We start from the raw sequence: 15,824 nt of genomic DNA on the forward strand, positions 1-15,824 counted from the left end.
CACATAGAATTCAACAATTTGTAACTGTCATTTGCAGAATTCAGTTTTGTTATCACTCTTCTTGTAAGTTTAGATTTCATTCAATTTCTACTTCCCCCAGTCATACTTTTTGTTTTTATGAGACAGTATCACTTTCTTTTATCTGGCACACCACCACTTTTGTCATTCAATCTTTCCTGTGCTCTACCTAATCACAAATGCTTTTGTTCTATCTGCCCCTCCCCATTTTCTCTGCAAATTGTTTTATTTTTAACTTTTTCCAGTTCTAATGAAAGGTCATTAACCTGAAGCATCAACTCTTGTTTCTTCCTCCACTGATGCTGCCTGAGTGGTTGAGTATTTCCAGCACATTTGCTTTATTATTGCATTTGATTGGCCAAATTTAAAATTGTCCCTTGGTGACAGTAGTTGTCATGTGTACTACCTACAAAATGCACTGCAGTTACATGCCTTGGATCTCCCAAAGTTGATCTCTACCACAAGAACGGCAAGTTTTAATGTTTTTTAAAAATGAACTTGACACTGAAACTACTTTAGTATTCAGAAAGATAAGGACCAAAGACTTGGAAAGTACTTTTACCATCTTGTGAAAGTTAAAGGAAAAAAATTGTCTTTGGTCACCATTAATATTTGGAGGGTTTTTTTGGAAAATGGGTATTGTTACAATATGATAATATGTTGCCCATCCTTGTTGCTCTTGTGAAAGTCATGGTACCTTCTAGAACCACGACAGTCCTTTTTGGAGAAGACACTCCCCAGTACTATAGGGGAGGGAAATCCAGGATTTAGAGCTGGCAAAGATGAAGGATGAGCAAAGTCAAAATGGTGTGCAATTTAGAGGGTGGTTACGCTCCCATGACCCTGCTGACCTTGTTCTTCTTGGTGATGTAATTTTAGAGGTACTATCAGAATAGCCTGGGCAAGTATCTGCAGTTTATTTTGTAAATAGTAAACACTGCAGTCACTGTCTGCCACTGAATGAAGGAATGAAAGTTTAGGGTGGTAAGGTAGCAATCAAGCAGGCACCATTATTCTAGATGGTGTTGAACTTCTTGAGAGTTGTTGTTCCTGCACTAATCGAGCCAGTGGAGAGTATTCTATCATGCTCCTGACTTGTAAATTAGAGATGATGGAAAGACCTTGGGGTGTCAAGGGGTGAATTATACTCTGCAGATACATAGCTTCTGAGCTGTTCTTGTAGCCACAGTATTTATTAGGCTGAAACAGTGGAGTTTCTGGTCTGTGGTGACTCCCAGGATATTGCGGCAGGGAACTTTGCAAAGGTAGATGGTTAAACTTTCTTTTGTTGGAGATGGTCATTGCCTTGCTTTGTAGCATGAATGTTGCTTGCTACTTAACAGCCCATGCCTAAGTAGCAAGCAATGTAACCCACTCAGCTAATGGATACTCAGGAAGGCAAGGGAGGAGATTGCTGGGGCCTTTTCAGAGATCTTTATATCTTCTTTATGCCTGAATGTTGTAAGGATATTGCTACATGCAGACATCGGCTGCTTCATTTGCTGAGGAGTTGTAAATGGAATTGAACAATGGGCAATCATCAGCAAGTATCTGCTGACCTTATGATGGAAAGAAGGTCATTAATGAAGCAGCTTGGTTTAGGATATTGCCCCAGGTAAGTCCTGTAGTGATGTCCTGGGGCTTGGATGATTGACCTCCGACAACTCCAACTTTTTTTTTGTGCGAGATATGCCTCCAACCACTATAGAATTTTCCTTTTGATCCACATTGACTTCAGTTATACTGATGGTCCATGAAAGCTTGGAGCCAAGTGGTCCTGGCAAAACTCAATGGGCATCAGTATGTATATTATTGATGAGTAAGAGCCCCTGTCAAAGACTGCTTACTTTACTTTGTTCATGATTGAAAAGAAACTGTTTAGGCAGTAATTAACTGGTTTAGATTCCCCTTTAGGTCCTTCATGTGAACAGGATGCAGCTGGTCAAATTTCTACATGTCGGGGGAATGGTTGGAATTTAGTACAATTGTATCCTCATACATGTTTTGCAATGGAAACCGAAGGCTAGATTTTTCCCCTTGAATGATAAATTACTGTAAATGGAGTATCTATGTAGATTAATCATTTCTAAAGACACTGTCACAGGCTAATGAGAAACCTTGTTCTTTTTGTACACTATCAGAAGTAAAAATTGTTGAAGGCCTGAAGAATGTAACAGTTTTTGCTGATGAAGATGCTGTGTTTGAATGCAAAGTTCATCCTGAAAATTTTTCTGATGTGCAGTGGTGGTTGAGTGACACTCCTTTGCAGCACAATGAAATGAATGAAATATCTGTTAAACATGGAAACATTCACTTTTTGAAACTGAAGAATGTTACTCAGGAAGACTGTGGTACAGTTACAATTAAAGTTGGAAAACACAGTTCCTCTGCAAAACTTCTGGTAAAAGGTAAGAAAAAAGAACAGTACAAACTACACTAGAGATTGTTGCAAAAGAAGTCTTGATTGCAGAGCTCAGTTATATTTAATCTATTGTTTGGATGCTGCAGGTGCTTATGGGTTCCTAACTTGGGTTGTGATATGTGTGAGTTCTGTTGGCTGCCATATTGAGAAGAGGACAATAGTATGGAGCTCTTGCATGTTGTGAAAACATATTGAAATAATTTGTCAATGTGCAACAAAGCTTTAATTCCAGCACTGCCAAGTTGTAACACACACAGCTAATGGATACTCAGGAAGGCAAGGGAGGAGATTGCTGGGGCCTATTCAGAGATCTTTATATCTTCTTTAGTCACAGGTGAGGTCCCAGAAGAATAGAGAATTGCCAGTGCTGTTCCTTTGTTTAAGAAGGGTAACAGGGATTATCCAGAAAAATTATAGGCTGGTGTGCCTTATGTCAGTGGTAGGGAAATTCTTGAAGAACATTCTGTAGAAAGCAGAGGGTTGTGGTGGAGGGAGTGCATCCAGATTGGAGGGCTGTGACTAGTGGTGTCCCACAGGAATTGGTTCTGGGACCTCTACTTTTCGTGATATTTATTAATGACTTGGATGAGGGGATGGAAGGGTGGGTTAGCAAGTTTGCAGATGACACAAAGGTCAGTGGTGTTGTGGATAGTGTGGAGGGCTGTCGAAGCTTACAGAGGGATATTGATAGGATGCAGAGCTGGGCTGAGAAGTGGTAGATGGAGTTCAATCCGGAGAAGTGTGAGGTGGTACACTTTGGAAGGTGGAATACATGGCAGGATTCTGGGAAGTGTGGAGGAGCAGAGGGTTCTGGGGGTTCATATCCACAGATCACTGAAAGTTGCCACACAGGTGGATAGGGTAGTTAAGAAAGCTTATGGGATGTTAGCTTTCATAAGTTGTGGGATCAAGTTTAAGAGCCGCGAGGTAATGATGCAGCTCTACAAAACTCTGGTTAGACCACACTGTCCAATTCTGGTCGCCTCATTATAGGAAGGATGTGGAGGCATTGGAAAGGGTACAGAGGAGATTTACCAGGATGCTGCCTGGATTAGAGAGTATGGATTATGAAGAGAGACTAAAGGAACTAGGGCTTTACTCATTGGAGAGAAGGAGGATAAAGGGAGACATGATAGAGATATACAAAATATTAAGAGGAATAGATAGAGTGGACAGCCAACGCCTCTTTTCCAGGGCACCAATGCTCAATACAAGAGGGCATGGCTTTAAGGTAGTGGGTGGGAAGTTCAAGGGAGACGTCAGAGGGAGGTTTTTCACCCAGAGAGTGGTTGGTGCATGGAATGCGCTACCTGAGGTGGTGGTGGAGGCTGATATGTTGGTGAAATTCAAGAGATTGTTAGATAAGCATATGGAGGAATTTAAAATAGAGGGATATGTGGGAGGAAGGGGTTAGATAGTCTTAGGCGAGGTTTAAAGGTTGGCACAACGTGGTGGACTGAAGGGCCTGTATTGTGCTGTATTGTTCTATGGTAGGGACAGGATTTACTCGCATTTGGAAAATCATAGATTGGAGTAAGGCAGCATGGCTTTGTGCAGGGTAGGTCCTGTATCACAAATTTGATGAAGTTTTTTTGAAGATGATCTGTAAGGGTAAGGCAGTGGATGTTGTCTACGTGGACTTTAATAAAGCATTTGACAAGGTCCTTCATGCCAGGCTGGTTGAGAAGATTAAGTCACATGGGATCCATAGTGAGTTGATAAGGTGGATACAAAATTGGCTTGGTCATAGAAGAGAGAGGGTTGGGGTGGAAGGGTGTTTTTCTCACTGGAGGTCTGATTAGTAGTATTCTGCAAGGATCAGTGCTGGGACGTCTGCAGTTTGTGATATATATATATAAATAATTTGAACATTTATTAGATAGTCTTATTCTGAGAGTGAAAATGTCAAATTTGTTTTTTTTATATTAATTGAATGATGTGGGCTTCACAGGTGAGCCAGAATTTATTTGCCCTTCAGAAGGGCTGGTGAGCTGCCTTCTTAACAGCTGCAGTCCTTGAGGAGTGGGTATACTCACAGTGCTGTTAGGGAGAGGGTTCCAGAGGGCATACTTTAAAGTGAGGGGGGGAAAGTTTAAAGGAGATTTGTGAGACAAGTTTTTTTACACAGAGTGGTAGGTGTCTGGAACTGCCAGGGGAGGTGTTAGAAGCAGATATGATAGCAATGTTTAAGAGTCATTTAGACAGTTACTTGAATCGGCAGGGAATAGAAGGATATGGACCAGGTGCAGGCAGATAGGATTAGTTAGATTGGCATCGTGGTCGGTGTAGACATGCTGGGCCAAAGAGCTTGGTCCTGTGCTATTGTGCTATACTGTTCTATGTTCTAACTATATATAAAAAAAAACTTGCATGGAGAATCCATGGAGTTCCTGACCCTGACCCCAATCCAGTGTCCTAAGCTACTTAAAAGAACTGTTAATTATTTGTAGTTTAATTGCTGATTGATTTGTATGGAATGTAGGATGAGTTAAGCTACTGTTTAGAGTTTCCAGATTTTGTAAAGGTCTTTGAGTCCAGTGTGGTGGAAGCAAGGATACATTGATATGGAATGCTGCACTGAAACTGACAGTGTTAGTTGAAGTATAGCATTACACGGGAAAACCTGACAATTCTGTAATATGAACCTTTCTATCGAAGTTCTTGTTCATAAAGTTAACGTGACCTACAATGCTGATAATAAACACCAACAAAATGACTTGAAGCAATTTCTAGGTCTTGATATTTAAGTACAACCTTTGAAAAGTCCTTCTTGATGTTGGCTGTATATTCAGCCAAATGAAGTTCAGAGAGGGTTTTAGCTTAAGTGTTGAGCAACTTTGGTTTCAATCTACTTTGCAAACTGATTTACATTATGATCACCATGTGTGTACAAATACCCACAACAATATGGCAACAGTACAACTCACTCCAGAAAATGCAGAATCCATTTTGGAGCTCTGTGCACTTATAAGGTATTGACATCCCAGTTTCTTTCCTAATGATTTTGCTGTATGTAAATCATATTAAGAAATGATGTTTTGCATGCTTTATACAAATATTTCTCATTTCTTCTAGCAGAATCATAGTTTACCTCGGTATTTTGATTTCTTGATTTGATTTAATTCATCTAAATTTCTGTTATTTTTGAACTGTAGCTGCACCTGTGCAGTTTATTAAGAAACTGCAAAGCCAGGAGGGTGATGAAGGTAGTGTAATATCGCTGTGCTGTGAACTGACTAAGGCTGATGCACCAGTCACATGGAAAAGAGGATCCCAAAAACTTAGTCAAAGTGACAAATATGAACTATTACAAGATGGTTCTATTGTTGAATTATTGATCCATAATCTGAAGCTTGAAGATGCTGGAGAATACACTTGTGATTCTGGTGATGACCAGACAAAAGCCAAACTGTCTGTGAAAGGTATATGCCCATTGTTTAACATAATTCTGGCTGGCATAACTCTTTATGAATTTAGATTTTTAAACCATTATTGTTTTAGCTAAAACCGTTATTGTTTTAGCATTATTATTACCATTAGGATGGTAACAGTGTTGGCAAAGTGCTGCCTCCTGTGAGAAAGTACAGTTCTTCTCATTCTTTGTTGAGCAGAGTTGAGATTATCTATGACTGTTACTGCAGCAATATGCTGTAAAATGTTGTAGATGTTTCCTGTTCTAACCTAGAAGCATAAAAGTTAATAACTCACTACAGCCTTAACAACCACTGGCAAAGTAGTCCCATCCCCTTATCAATAAAGGCCAACATTCCACGCCTTCTCAATTTCTTGTATTCCCTGCAGGCTAACATTCTTTCTTTCATGTATGAGAACACTCAGATCACGCTGTACAACAGCATTTTGTAGTATTTCCCTTTTTAAATGACATTCTACGTTTTTATTCCTCCTACCAAAGTGGATAGCTGAACATTTTCCCATATTCAACTCCATTTGTGAAACTTTTGCCACTTACTAAACCTATCCACCTTCATTTCCAACTCTTTTTGTCCTCCACACAACTTTCCTCAAAGACTTGTTCAATAATCTAAATTATGAATATAGATTATAAATAGTTGAGGCCGCAGCACTAATCCCTCTAATCACAATTTGCCAACCTGAAAGTGAACTTCTTCAGTTTTCTGTTAGTTCACTAATCCTCTCCCCATGTTAGTATATAACCAACAATACCACAAGTTATCACCTTGTGTAAATTTTCTGTGGCACCTTATGGAAAACCATACACGTCAACTGGCTCTCCTTTTTCCACCATTGTTTTTTACATCCTCAAGATTTCCCTTTCATAAAATCATAGTAACTCAGCTTGCAGTAAAAGAGGAAATGCTGGAAATTTTAGCAGGTCAGGCTGTATCTGTGAAGAGCAGCATTTCAGGTTAATGAGCTTTTATCAGAAAGGTTAGTTCTCATTCAGTCTGGAAAGGCTGGTTATCTGAAATTGGTGAGTTCAGTTTTAATGTAGGAGATATGATTAGTAAATTCGCAAATGACACAATAAATAGTGGTGTTGTGAATAGGGAGGAAGGTTGTCTAAGGCTACAGCAATATAGTGATCAGTTAGAAAGTTGGATTTCAGATAGAGTTTAATCCCAACAAGAGCAAGGTGATGACATGAAACTATTGGAATGTCATAAATACCATCTGTTTCACTGATATCTTTCAGCGCTCTCAAAAAAATACTAGATATGAAACTCTGTCATGTTATGATCACTCTTCAGAGGCACTTTTGCTAACATTAATCCTATTACTAACTAATTGTGTCACTACATATTATTTTAAGAACTGACCAGAGCACACTTTTTGAACTTGTCTCAAGGGTATTTGATTGGTCCATAATTATTGCTATGTGCTTATTACAAACCCCCATTATTTCTTTATTTCTCTGTCCTACATTATAGCTTTGTTATGGGGCCTGTTGACTACCAACCGCTTATTCTTTCCCTTACTATTTCTTATCTCCATGCAATCTGATTCTACATTTTGATCTACTAAGCCAAGTTCATTTCTCACTTTTGTATTACTATCCATCTCCTTTTCCTTTCTACTTAACCTTCTGATACTAGTTATGTTTAAAAATTCTAAAAATTGTAAGCAAGTTTAGGATATATTAACAACTTTCATGTTTTATTACTTAAGGAAAGTAAATAAGGAAACCTGTGCTCTATGTCCATTTCTCTTAACTCAAAGCTATTCTCTGAACATTTTTTACAGAACGCACAAAAATTATTCGTGGGCTTGAAGATGCAAGTACAATTGCACAAAACGATGTGACATTTGTATGTGAGACTTCTCAAGAAGATACTAAAAATGCTCAGTGGTGGTTAAATGGAAAGCTACTTCAAAGTAATGAATTCTGTGAAATTAAAACTACTGATAAGATACACACGTTGATATTGAAAAATATCACACCCGATAATTCCGGAACTGTTATGTTCAAAGTTGGCTCTGAAAGTTCAACAGCTAAGCTGCAAGTGCAAGAGAAGCCTAAAGGTATTTTCCTCACATTTTGTACTCTCAATGGTTGTCATTCAAGGTAATGCCCCTAACAGATATTTCAGTGCATGTTTAAACCACTAGGGTTGTGGTATCTGCTTTTCCAACAATGTTACCTTAAGCTATTTATTAAACATGCAACCTTTATGTGAAAACATTAGTGGTAAAAGAAATCAACAACCACTCCAGAATTTATTCTAAAAATGTAAATCTTAAAAACTGGATCACATAACACTATTCTTTAAGTGTTATGCAAAGTTCCAGGATTATATCATACTCAGAGTCAAGATACTTAACTGAGCTAGTACCATTTGCCTGCATTTGGCCCACATCCCTCTAAATCTTTCCTATCCATGTAACTGTCCAAATGCCTTTTAAATGTCATAATTATACCAGCCTCTACCACTTTTTCTGGCAGCTTATTCCATATACTCACCACCCTCTGTGTGGAAAAAGTTGCCTCTTAGGTCCCTTAAACCTATGCCCTTTAGTTTTGGACTCCTCTAACCTGGGGAAAAGGGTTTGGCCTCTTTAAGGTCACTCCTTAGCCTCCTATGCTCCAGGGAAAAAAGTCATAGCCTATCCATCTTCTCCTTATAACCCAATCCATCCAGTCCCAGTAACGTCCTTGTAAATATTTTTTGCACCATTTCCAGTTTAATGGCATCCTTCCTATAGCATGGAGACTGTTGAATCACCTTCCAAAGTCCACAGTGTGCTTGAATAGACAATGAGAGGTTTTTCCAATATGTAGCTGGTGCAGTATTCAGTGGGTGCACCAGTGGTGACACCACAGTCAGCAATCTATTATGGAAGGCTTTGGGATAGCATAGCAAGAGTGATGAGAACCTTAGAGCAGGAGCCAAAAATGTGACTATGTACCAAGGGTCTATTTTCCCACAGGAGTCTTCAGATTCATCATAACCTGTCCAAAGAATAACGAGTTTGAAGGTTCAGGTTTTCTAAGTCATCTCAAAGTAGTATGACATCCTTCAGAGGACCTTCAGCAACACTCTTATCCTTTAACTTTTCCCCATGGAGATCAAAGTGATAGTAATTATTAACTTTCTCATCACTGGATTAATGTAGGTGGATGTGGATAACATCAAAGAGGTTATCCACATTCTCTACTCTGGAAAGAATAATTTCATCTGTTTTAATTTCATTGTGAAGTAATTGACAAATTTTGCACAGGGATTTGCCAAGTGTTGTATAGGGTACTGGTAAGATCACACCTGGAGTACTGCTCAAGTTTTGATCCCCTCATTTAAGAAAGGATATACAGCCATTGGAGGCAGTCCAAAAGAGATTCACTAGACTAATTCCTGGAATGAGAGGGTTAACCTGTCATGAGCAGCTAAAAAAAAATTGAACTTAGTTGGAAATATGGGCAGAGAAATGGCAGATGGAGTTTATTCCAGACGAGTGTGAGGCATTGCACTTTGAGATGTCAAGTGTAAGAGTAAATGGCAAGACCCTTCCACTGATGTACTGAGGGATCTTGGGGTACATATCCATACCTCCCTGAAAGTGAAAACACAAGTAGATAGAATAGTAAAGAAGGCATATGGCATACTTGCCATCATCAATTGGAGCATTGAGTATAAAAGTCGGGAAGTCATGTTGCAGTTGTATAAAACTTTGGTTAGGCTATATTAAGAGTATTGCATGCAGTTCTGTTCGCCACATTACAAGAAGGATGTGGAGCCTTTGGAGAGGGTGCAGAAGAGGTTCACAAGGATGTTGCCCTAATTAAGGAGTATTAATTATGAGAGTTTGGGCAAACTTGGATTGTTTACTCTGGAGCATCGGAGGCCGAGGGGTGACCTGATAGAAGTGTATAAAATTATGAGAGGCATAGACAGACCAGATAGTCAGAGTCTTTTTCCCAGGGTGGAAGTGTCAAATACCAGAGGGCATAGCTTTAAAGTGAGAGGGGTAAAGTTTAAAGGAGGTTTATGAGGCAAGTTTTTATCACAGAGGATGGTAGGTGCCTAGAGCACACTGCCAGGGGAAGTGGTGGAAGCAGGAAGCATGACGTTTAAGAGACATTTAGACAGGCACGTAAACAGGCAGGGAATGGGGGGGATGTAGACCACATGCAGTTTAAATTGGCATCACGGTTGGCACAGACACTGTGGGCAGAAGAATCCTGTTCCTGTGCTCTACAGTTCTATGTTCTATCTGTACTCTCAAAGTAGTTATCAGATTCTCATAAAAGAATCACAATGTAGTTATCAAATTCACTTCAGAGGTCATCTGCAATCATTGCCAGAATAACATTTCTACTGTGGAATCAGTCAGATCATTTCACAATCATATGCTCTGCTGCAGGGAGGCTATAATTTTTAATGGGAAAACATCACTCACGGTCTAGTGACATTCAAGTTTTGCTCAAATACGTTCTCATGATCTGCATAAATTAGTAACCTTTTTAGATGAAGCATCACAGTCACACCAGTGTCACAAAAAGGGGAGACAAGAGAGAATGCAGATGCTGGAATCTGGAATGAAAAACAAAATGCTGGATGAACATGGGTCAAGCAGCAGGACCTGATGCAGGGTCTTGACCCGAAACATCAACTTACACCTTTTGCCTCTACAGATCTGCTTGAGCTGCTGAGTTCTTCACTGTTCTGCTTTTTGTCACTAAAAGGGGAACCTGTGAATTACTATACTTAGGATTTCTAAAAGGCATTTGAAATGTTTGCAGAGGTAAAAGTTCATGATGTAGGAGGTAATATATTGATGTGGATAGACGATTGACTGGCTAACAGGAAACAGTAGCCATAAATAAGTATTTTTGTGATTGGCAAGATGTAACAAATGAAGTGCCATAAGGATTGGTGCCAGGACTTAAACCTTATACAATTTCTATAAATGATTTGGTTGAAGTGACTAAAGATAAGATTAAGTTATCTAATGAATCAAATATGGTAATTGCTTTATTATTGTCACATGTACCGAAATAACAGTGAAAAGCTGTTTTGCATGCCATCCATACGGATCATTTTAAAACATAAGTACATTGAGGTAGTACAGAGAAAAAGCAATAACAGAATGCAGGACATGATGTTACAGTTACAGAGAAAGTGCAGTGCAAGTAGACAATAAGGTGCATTGGCCACAACGAGGTAGATTGTGAATCAGGAGTTCTTTATCACACAAAAGGTCTGTTTAAGAGTCTTATAACAATGGGATAGAAGCTGTCCTTGAGCCTGGTGATTGGTGTTTTCAAGCTTTTGTATCTTCTGTCTGATAGCAAGAGTGAGAAAAGAGAATGACTGGGGTGGGAAAGGTCTTTGATTATGTTGGCTGCTTTCCTAAGGCAGTGGGAAGTGTAGATGGAATCAGTGGAGGGGAGGCTGGCTTTCATGATGAACTGAGCTGTGTCCACAACTATCTGCAGTTTCTTGCTGTCTTGGGCAAAGCAGTTTCCATACCAAGCTGTGATACTTCTGGATAGGATGCTTTCTGTAGTACATCTATAAAAATTGGTGAGGGTCAACGGGGACATGCCAAATTTCCTTAGCCTTCTGAGAAAGTAGAGGCACTGGTGTGCTTTCTTGGCCATAGCGTCTAGGGACCCAAGGAGTTTAAATTGGTTAAGTAAGGGGGTAAAGAACTGACAAATGGAGTACAATATGGGAAAATGCAAAGATGTCCACTTTGGCAGAAAAATAAAAAAATATTATCTAAATGGTAAGAGATTGCAGAGTTCTGAGATGCCACGGGATTTGAATGTCTAAAAATGTAATTTGCTAAAGACTAGTATACAAGTATAGCAAGTAAGTAGGAAAGCTAACAGAAGGTTATCATTTATCACAAGTGGAATTAAATACAGAAGTAAGAAATTTATGTGTCATTTCTATGGAACATTTGGAGAACTGTGTACAGGAACAGTTTCCTTACTTAAGGAAAGCTGTTAATGAGCTTCAAACAGTTCAAAGAGGGTCTACAAAACTAATGCCTGGAGTTGCAGTGTGTTTTGTGAGAAAAGGTTGGACAAGCTGGGCTTGCTCTGCAGAGGTTTAGAAGAGTGAGAGGGAGTTGATGAAACAGCAAATTATGAGACATGACTGAGATCTCCTAATTTGCCAAAAAATGTGTTTGTATGGTTCTCTCCATGGTAAAGGTTATATTGACTCTAAACTTCCTTGCCTCAGGATCATTTTGAAGCAGTGCAGGAAATCTCTATCATGTCTCCTAATTTGCTCACCCTTGCTTCAGAGAAGTCACCCAAGTTCTGTATTGTGAAGAAATGAATTCACCTTCTTTGATTTCACTGAGATTCATATGGTGTCTTGGGCACCATCTGTATCTCAGAGATTTATCAGCCTTGTTGGCTCCCCACGAGCACAGACATCATTCACTGCACTTGCGCCCATACAGGGCCCTTAATAATCTAGAACTTCACACAAGCAGAAAAAGTTTCCACTCCCTCAATGTACAGCTTCTTATTGATCATTGGAAGAATTTGCTCCATCTTTCTTGGAAGCACGCTTGATTCCTTCATAATGAGAGAGATGCTACTGCTGGACATTTTCATCAGCCAGTACTGCTCAAATGGATCCTCTGAGATGAGGGCTACCTTCTGCTTCTGTAGCTGTCCACACCAGTGCGCTCTGCAATCACAGGAGTATAGCACAGACATATCAAGAGCCAGACATATCAGGATAGTGGAGGAAAGTACTTAAGCTCTCCTGAAAATGATACTTTTTTTCCTGCATCAGTCTGGAGATTCCCACAGAATATTATTATGTGCTCAGTGCTGGCAATCCAACAGCAAGATGAAGAGCAGCATTACTGAAAACCTGAAAATCTACCAGAAGCACTCCTTTCGCCTTATCTATTCTACTATATGTATCCAAAAAGTACATTAATCAAACATGATTTTTCTTTCATAAATCCAAGTTAACTTTGCTCAATCCTATTATTTTTCTCCAATATTCTCTGTAATTACATACTTCATTATAGATTTCAGTATTTTCCCTACCAACGTTTTCTTTCTTGCTCCTTAAACAAAAATTGGGTCACGTTTGCTAGCCTCCACTCCTTTTTTTACCCTCTCTCAGGATATTACATGCTTTTAGTTAAAGCAAGGAGAATGTGTGTTGTGGCACATGATGCATTACATCTGTATAAGACTGTCTGGATGAACCACTTGGTATTTTCCAGGCATATCATTCTTTATATGTAAAGAATGATATGCCTGGAAAATACCAACTGGTTCATCTTTATATGTCTAAATATGTATTACTCATTGTGGCCCTTATTGTTTAATTTCTAGTCGTTTTCAAACAAAACCTTCAGGATATACAAGCAAATGAGGAAAGTACAGCTTTTCTTCGTTGTGAACTTTCTGAATGTGAAGTGCCTGTAACATGGAAGAAAGGCTCAATAACAATTAAACCTAGTAGAAAATATGAAATGAGGCAGCAAGGTTCGATGGCTGAATTGGTGATTTCTGATTTAACGTTGGAAGATGCTGGAGAATATACTTGCGAATCTGGAGATCAGAAGACTAGTGCTTCCCTCAGAGTGGAAGGTAGGATAGATAAGAATCTTCATGTCATTTAAGAATAACAAAACCATTCTATCTCTGTTATCTACTGTTCATTAACTTCTTTATATTTCCTTATTTGTTTCTATCATTGTGCAGTTGTCAGTTCACTTGGTTGGCAGTTTTATTTATACTCGCCATTGATGGAGTGCAGTGGAGGTTCATCAGTTTGATTCCTGGGATGGAATTGTGGTTGAGGAGAGATTCATTTGACTAATTCTGCGTACACTAGAGATTGGAAGAATTAGAGGATATCTAACTGAAATATACAAAATTCTGACACGGCTTGACAGGCTGTAAGACATTTAGGACTCCACCTCAATTATCTGTGTCAATGATTTGGTTGAGAAGACCAATAGTCAGGACTAGGATGTGGAGGAATTTCTTGACTGTGGAATTTACTGCCACAGAAGGCTGTGGAGGCCAATCTTTATTGTTGAATAAATCTTTTTATTGAATGGAATGAATCTTTATATGTTTTTTTTACCTATATTTGATTGGGAAAGGGAAACTGCTGTTTTTTTTCCAAAATATGAATAATTTCTGGACACATCAGGGGTATGGTGAGAGCATGGAAATATAGTATTGAAATGGAGGATTTGGTTTTATCATTTATTTTAGATTTGAATATATTTATAAACCTTTGTGCTCTCATAACTGAGATTTATATATAACTTTGAAGAAATTAGTTGGAGCTATCCTGGTCTGGTTGAACTGTAATAAATACATATGCCATAATGGTAATTACATTATTTTTTTGTATTAACGTAAACAGCTTTACCTGCCTATTTCAAACAAGAGCTACAGAATGTGGAAGTAATTGAAGGACACACTGTCAATCTACGCTGTGAACTTTCTAAGCCCAGTGCTCCTGTAGAATGGAGAAAGAGACTTGTTGTGCTTCATCCAAGTGACAAGTACGAAATGAGCCAAAATGGTGTCACCGTTGAGTTGTTGATTCATAATGTGAAACCAGGAGATGCTGGCAAATATACTTGTTATTCCGGGAAACATCAGACAACAGCTTCCTTAATTGTTAGAGGTGATAATTCAACTACTTAAAAAAAATATTGCAAATATCTTTTCCATGAGAAAGCATTTTACTTGATAACTGCCCCACCCCCTGCCCCGACTTCTATTAAATAACTTTCTTTCTTAAATTAAAAAGTTCAATTATTAGGTTATGATTTTTTTCACAGTTAAATAGGTTTTCTATTTATTGGTTAAAAAGAACCTTGAGAGACATTATGTTTTTTACCTATATTTGATAGGGAAAGGAAAGTAGCTGATATTTTGTTTTATTTTCCAGAACATGAAATAAAGATAGTTTCTGGTTTGAAGAACACTGATGTCTTTGCTGGTGAGTCAGCCACATTTGAATGTGAGCTCTCACACAAGGATGTGGAAAATACACAGTGGTGGCTGGATGGTTCGCCCCTTCAGAATAATGATCTGAATGAGATATCTGTTCAACATGGAAATATTCACAGATTGACGCTACAAGGTCTGGGAACTGATGACTCGGGAACAGTGACATTTAAGGCTGGGACTCTTACTTCTTCAGCGAAGTTATTAGTCAAAGGTATTATTAGATAGTTTTCAACGTTTATATCAATGTTATTTTCACTGATCATCTTTAAAGCTGCAGAATGCGAAGGTTGACCTCATTTTGGAATTGCTGGCTGGAGAGAGAGGCTGCAGGGGAGAGTAAGAAAGCTCCATGACTTGTACTGTATGATATTGAAGTCCCGGTGCAAGGCCAGGAACTTTGTTGTCTGCATTAGGGGGCAGAGGGCAGGAGATCTGTCATGGCCTCTATATGCAGACACACAACTGTGCAGTGTAAAAGCCTACATGCCAGCAACAAAAGGTTCCTCATGTCCTAACCAGAACTTGACAAACTCAGAATTTTACAGCCTAATCATAGGAGAGAGAGACCACATCACAGGACTAGGAATGGACAGAGATCAGTGCTTATAGAAGATCTGTACTGCAATAATGGCATAGAAAAAACATTGGTACTTGAGGGATTGCAAAAAATCTGCATCTAAAGTCTGCAATACCAGTGGTAAAATGTTAGTGACTAGAATGTCCATGACTGTAGGAAGGGGCCAAAGGTACTGGGGAAGCACCACTGCAGCTGACCACCCTGAAACCAAGCTCCAAAAGGAGTATGACGTACAAATATTTAGTTCTGATAATGTAACATGCCTGGTCAGTTGCTTGTGATTTTTAGTTTGTTGTTAAAAAAAATGACCTGTTAAGCATACCAGATCAGCCATTATTCAGTCTTATGTGTTGACTCATATCACTTTC

At 38.9% G+C, this 15,824-nt stretch overlaps 1 protein-coding gene across 1 annotated transcript in view; it reads left to right on the forward strand.

Annotated features, from left to right (window-relative positions):
* The window catches only part of LOC127570499 (obscurin-like), a 465,385-nt gene that overhangs the window by 267,255 nt on the left and 182,306 nt on the right, over positions 1-15,824 (forward strand). Inside the window, exons 53-58 of the mRNA XM_052016136.1 lie at positions 2,178-2,426; positions 5,596-5,862; positions 7,664-7,942; positions 13,236-13,493; positions 14,284-14,493; positions 14,818-15,090. Of these exons, the coding sequence (XP_051872096.1) occupies positions 2,178-2,426; positions 5,596-5,862; positions 7,664-7,942; positions 13,236-13,493; positions 14,284-14,493; positions 14,818-15,090 (1,536 nt within the window). The remainder of the gene's footprint in view (positions 1-2,177; positions 2,427-5,595; positions 5,863-7,663; positions 7,943-13,235; positions 13,494-14,283; positions 14,494-14,817; positions 15,091-15,824) is intronic.

The sequence above is a fragment of the Pristis pectinata genome, chromosome 5 (assembly GCF_009764475.1).
Source record: "Pristis pectinata isolate sPriPec2 chromosome 5, sPriPec2.1.pri, whole genome shotgun sequence".
NCBI classification, from domain to species: domain Eukaryota; kingdom Metazoa; phylum Chordata; class Chondrichthyes; order Rhinopristiformes; family Pristidae; genus Pristis; species Pristis pectinata.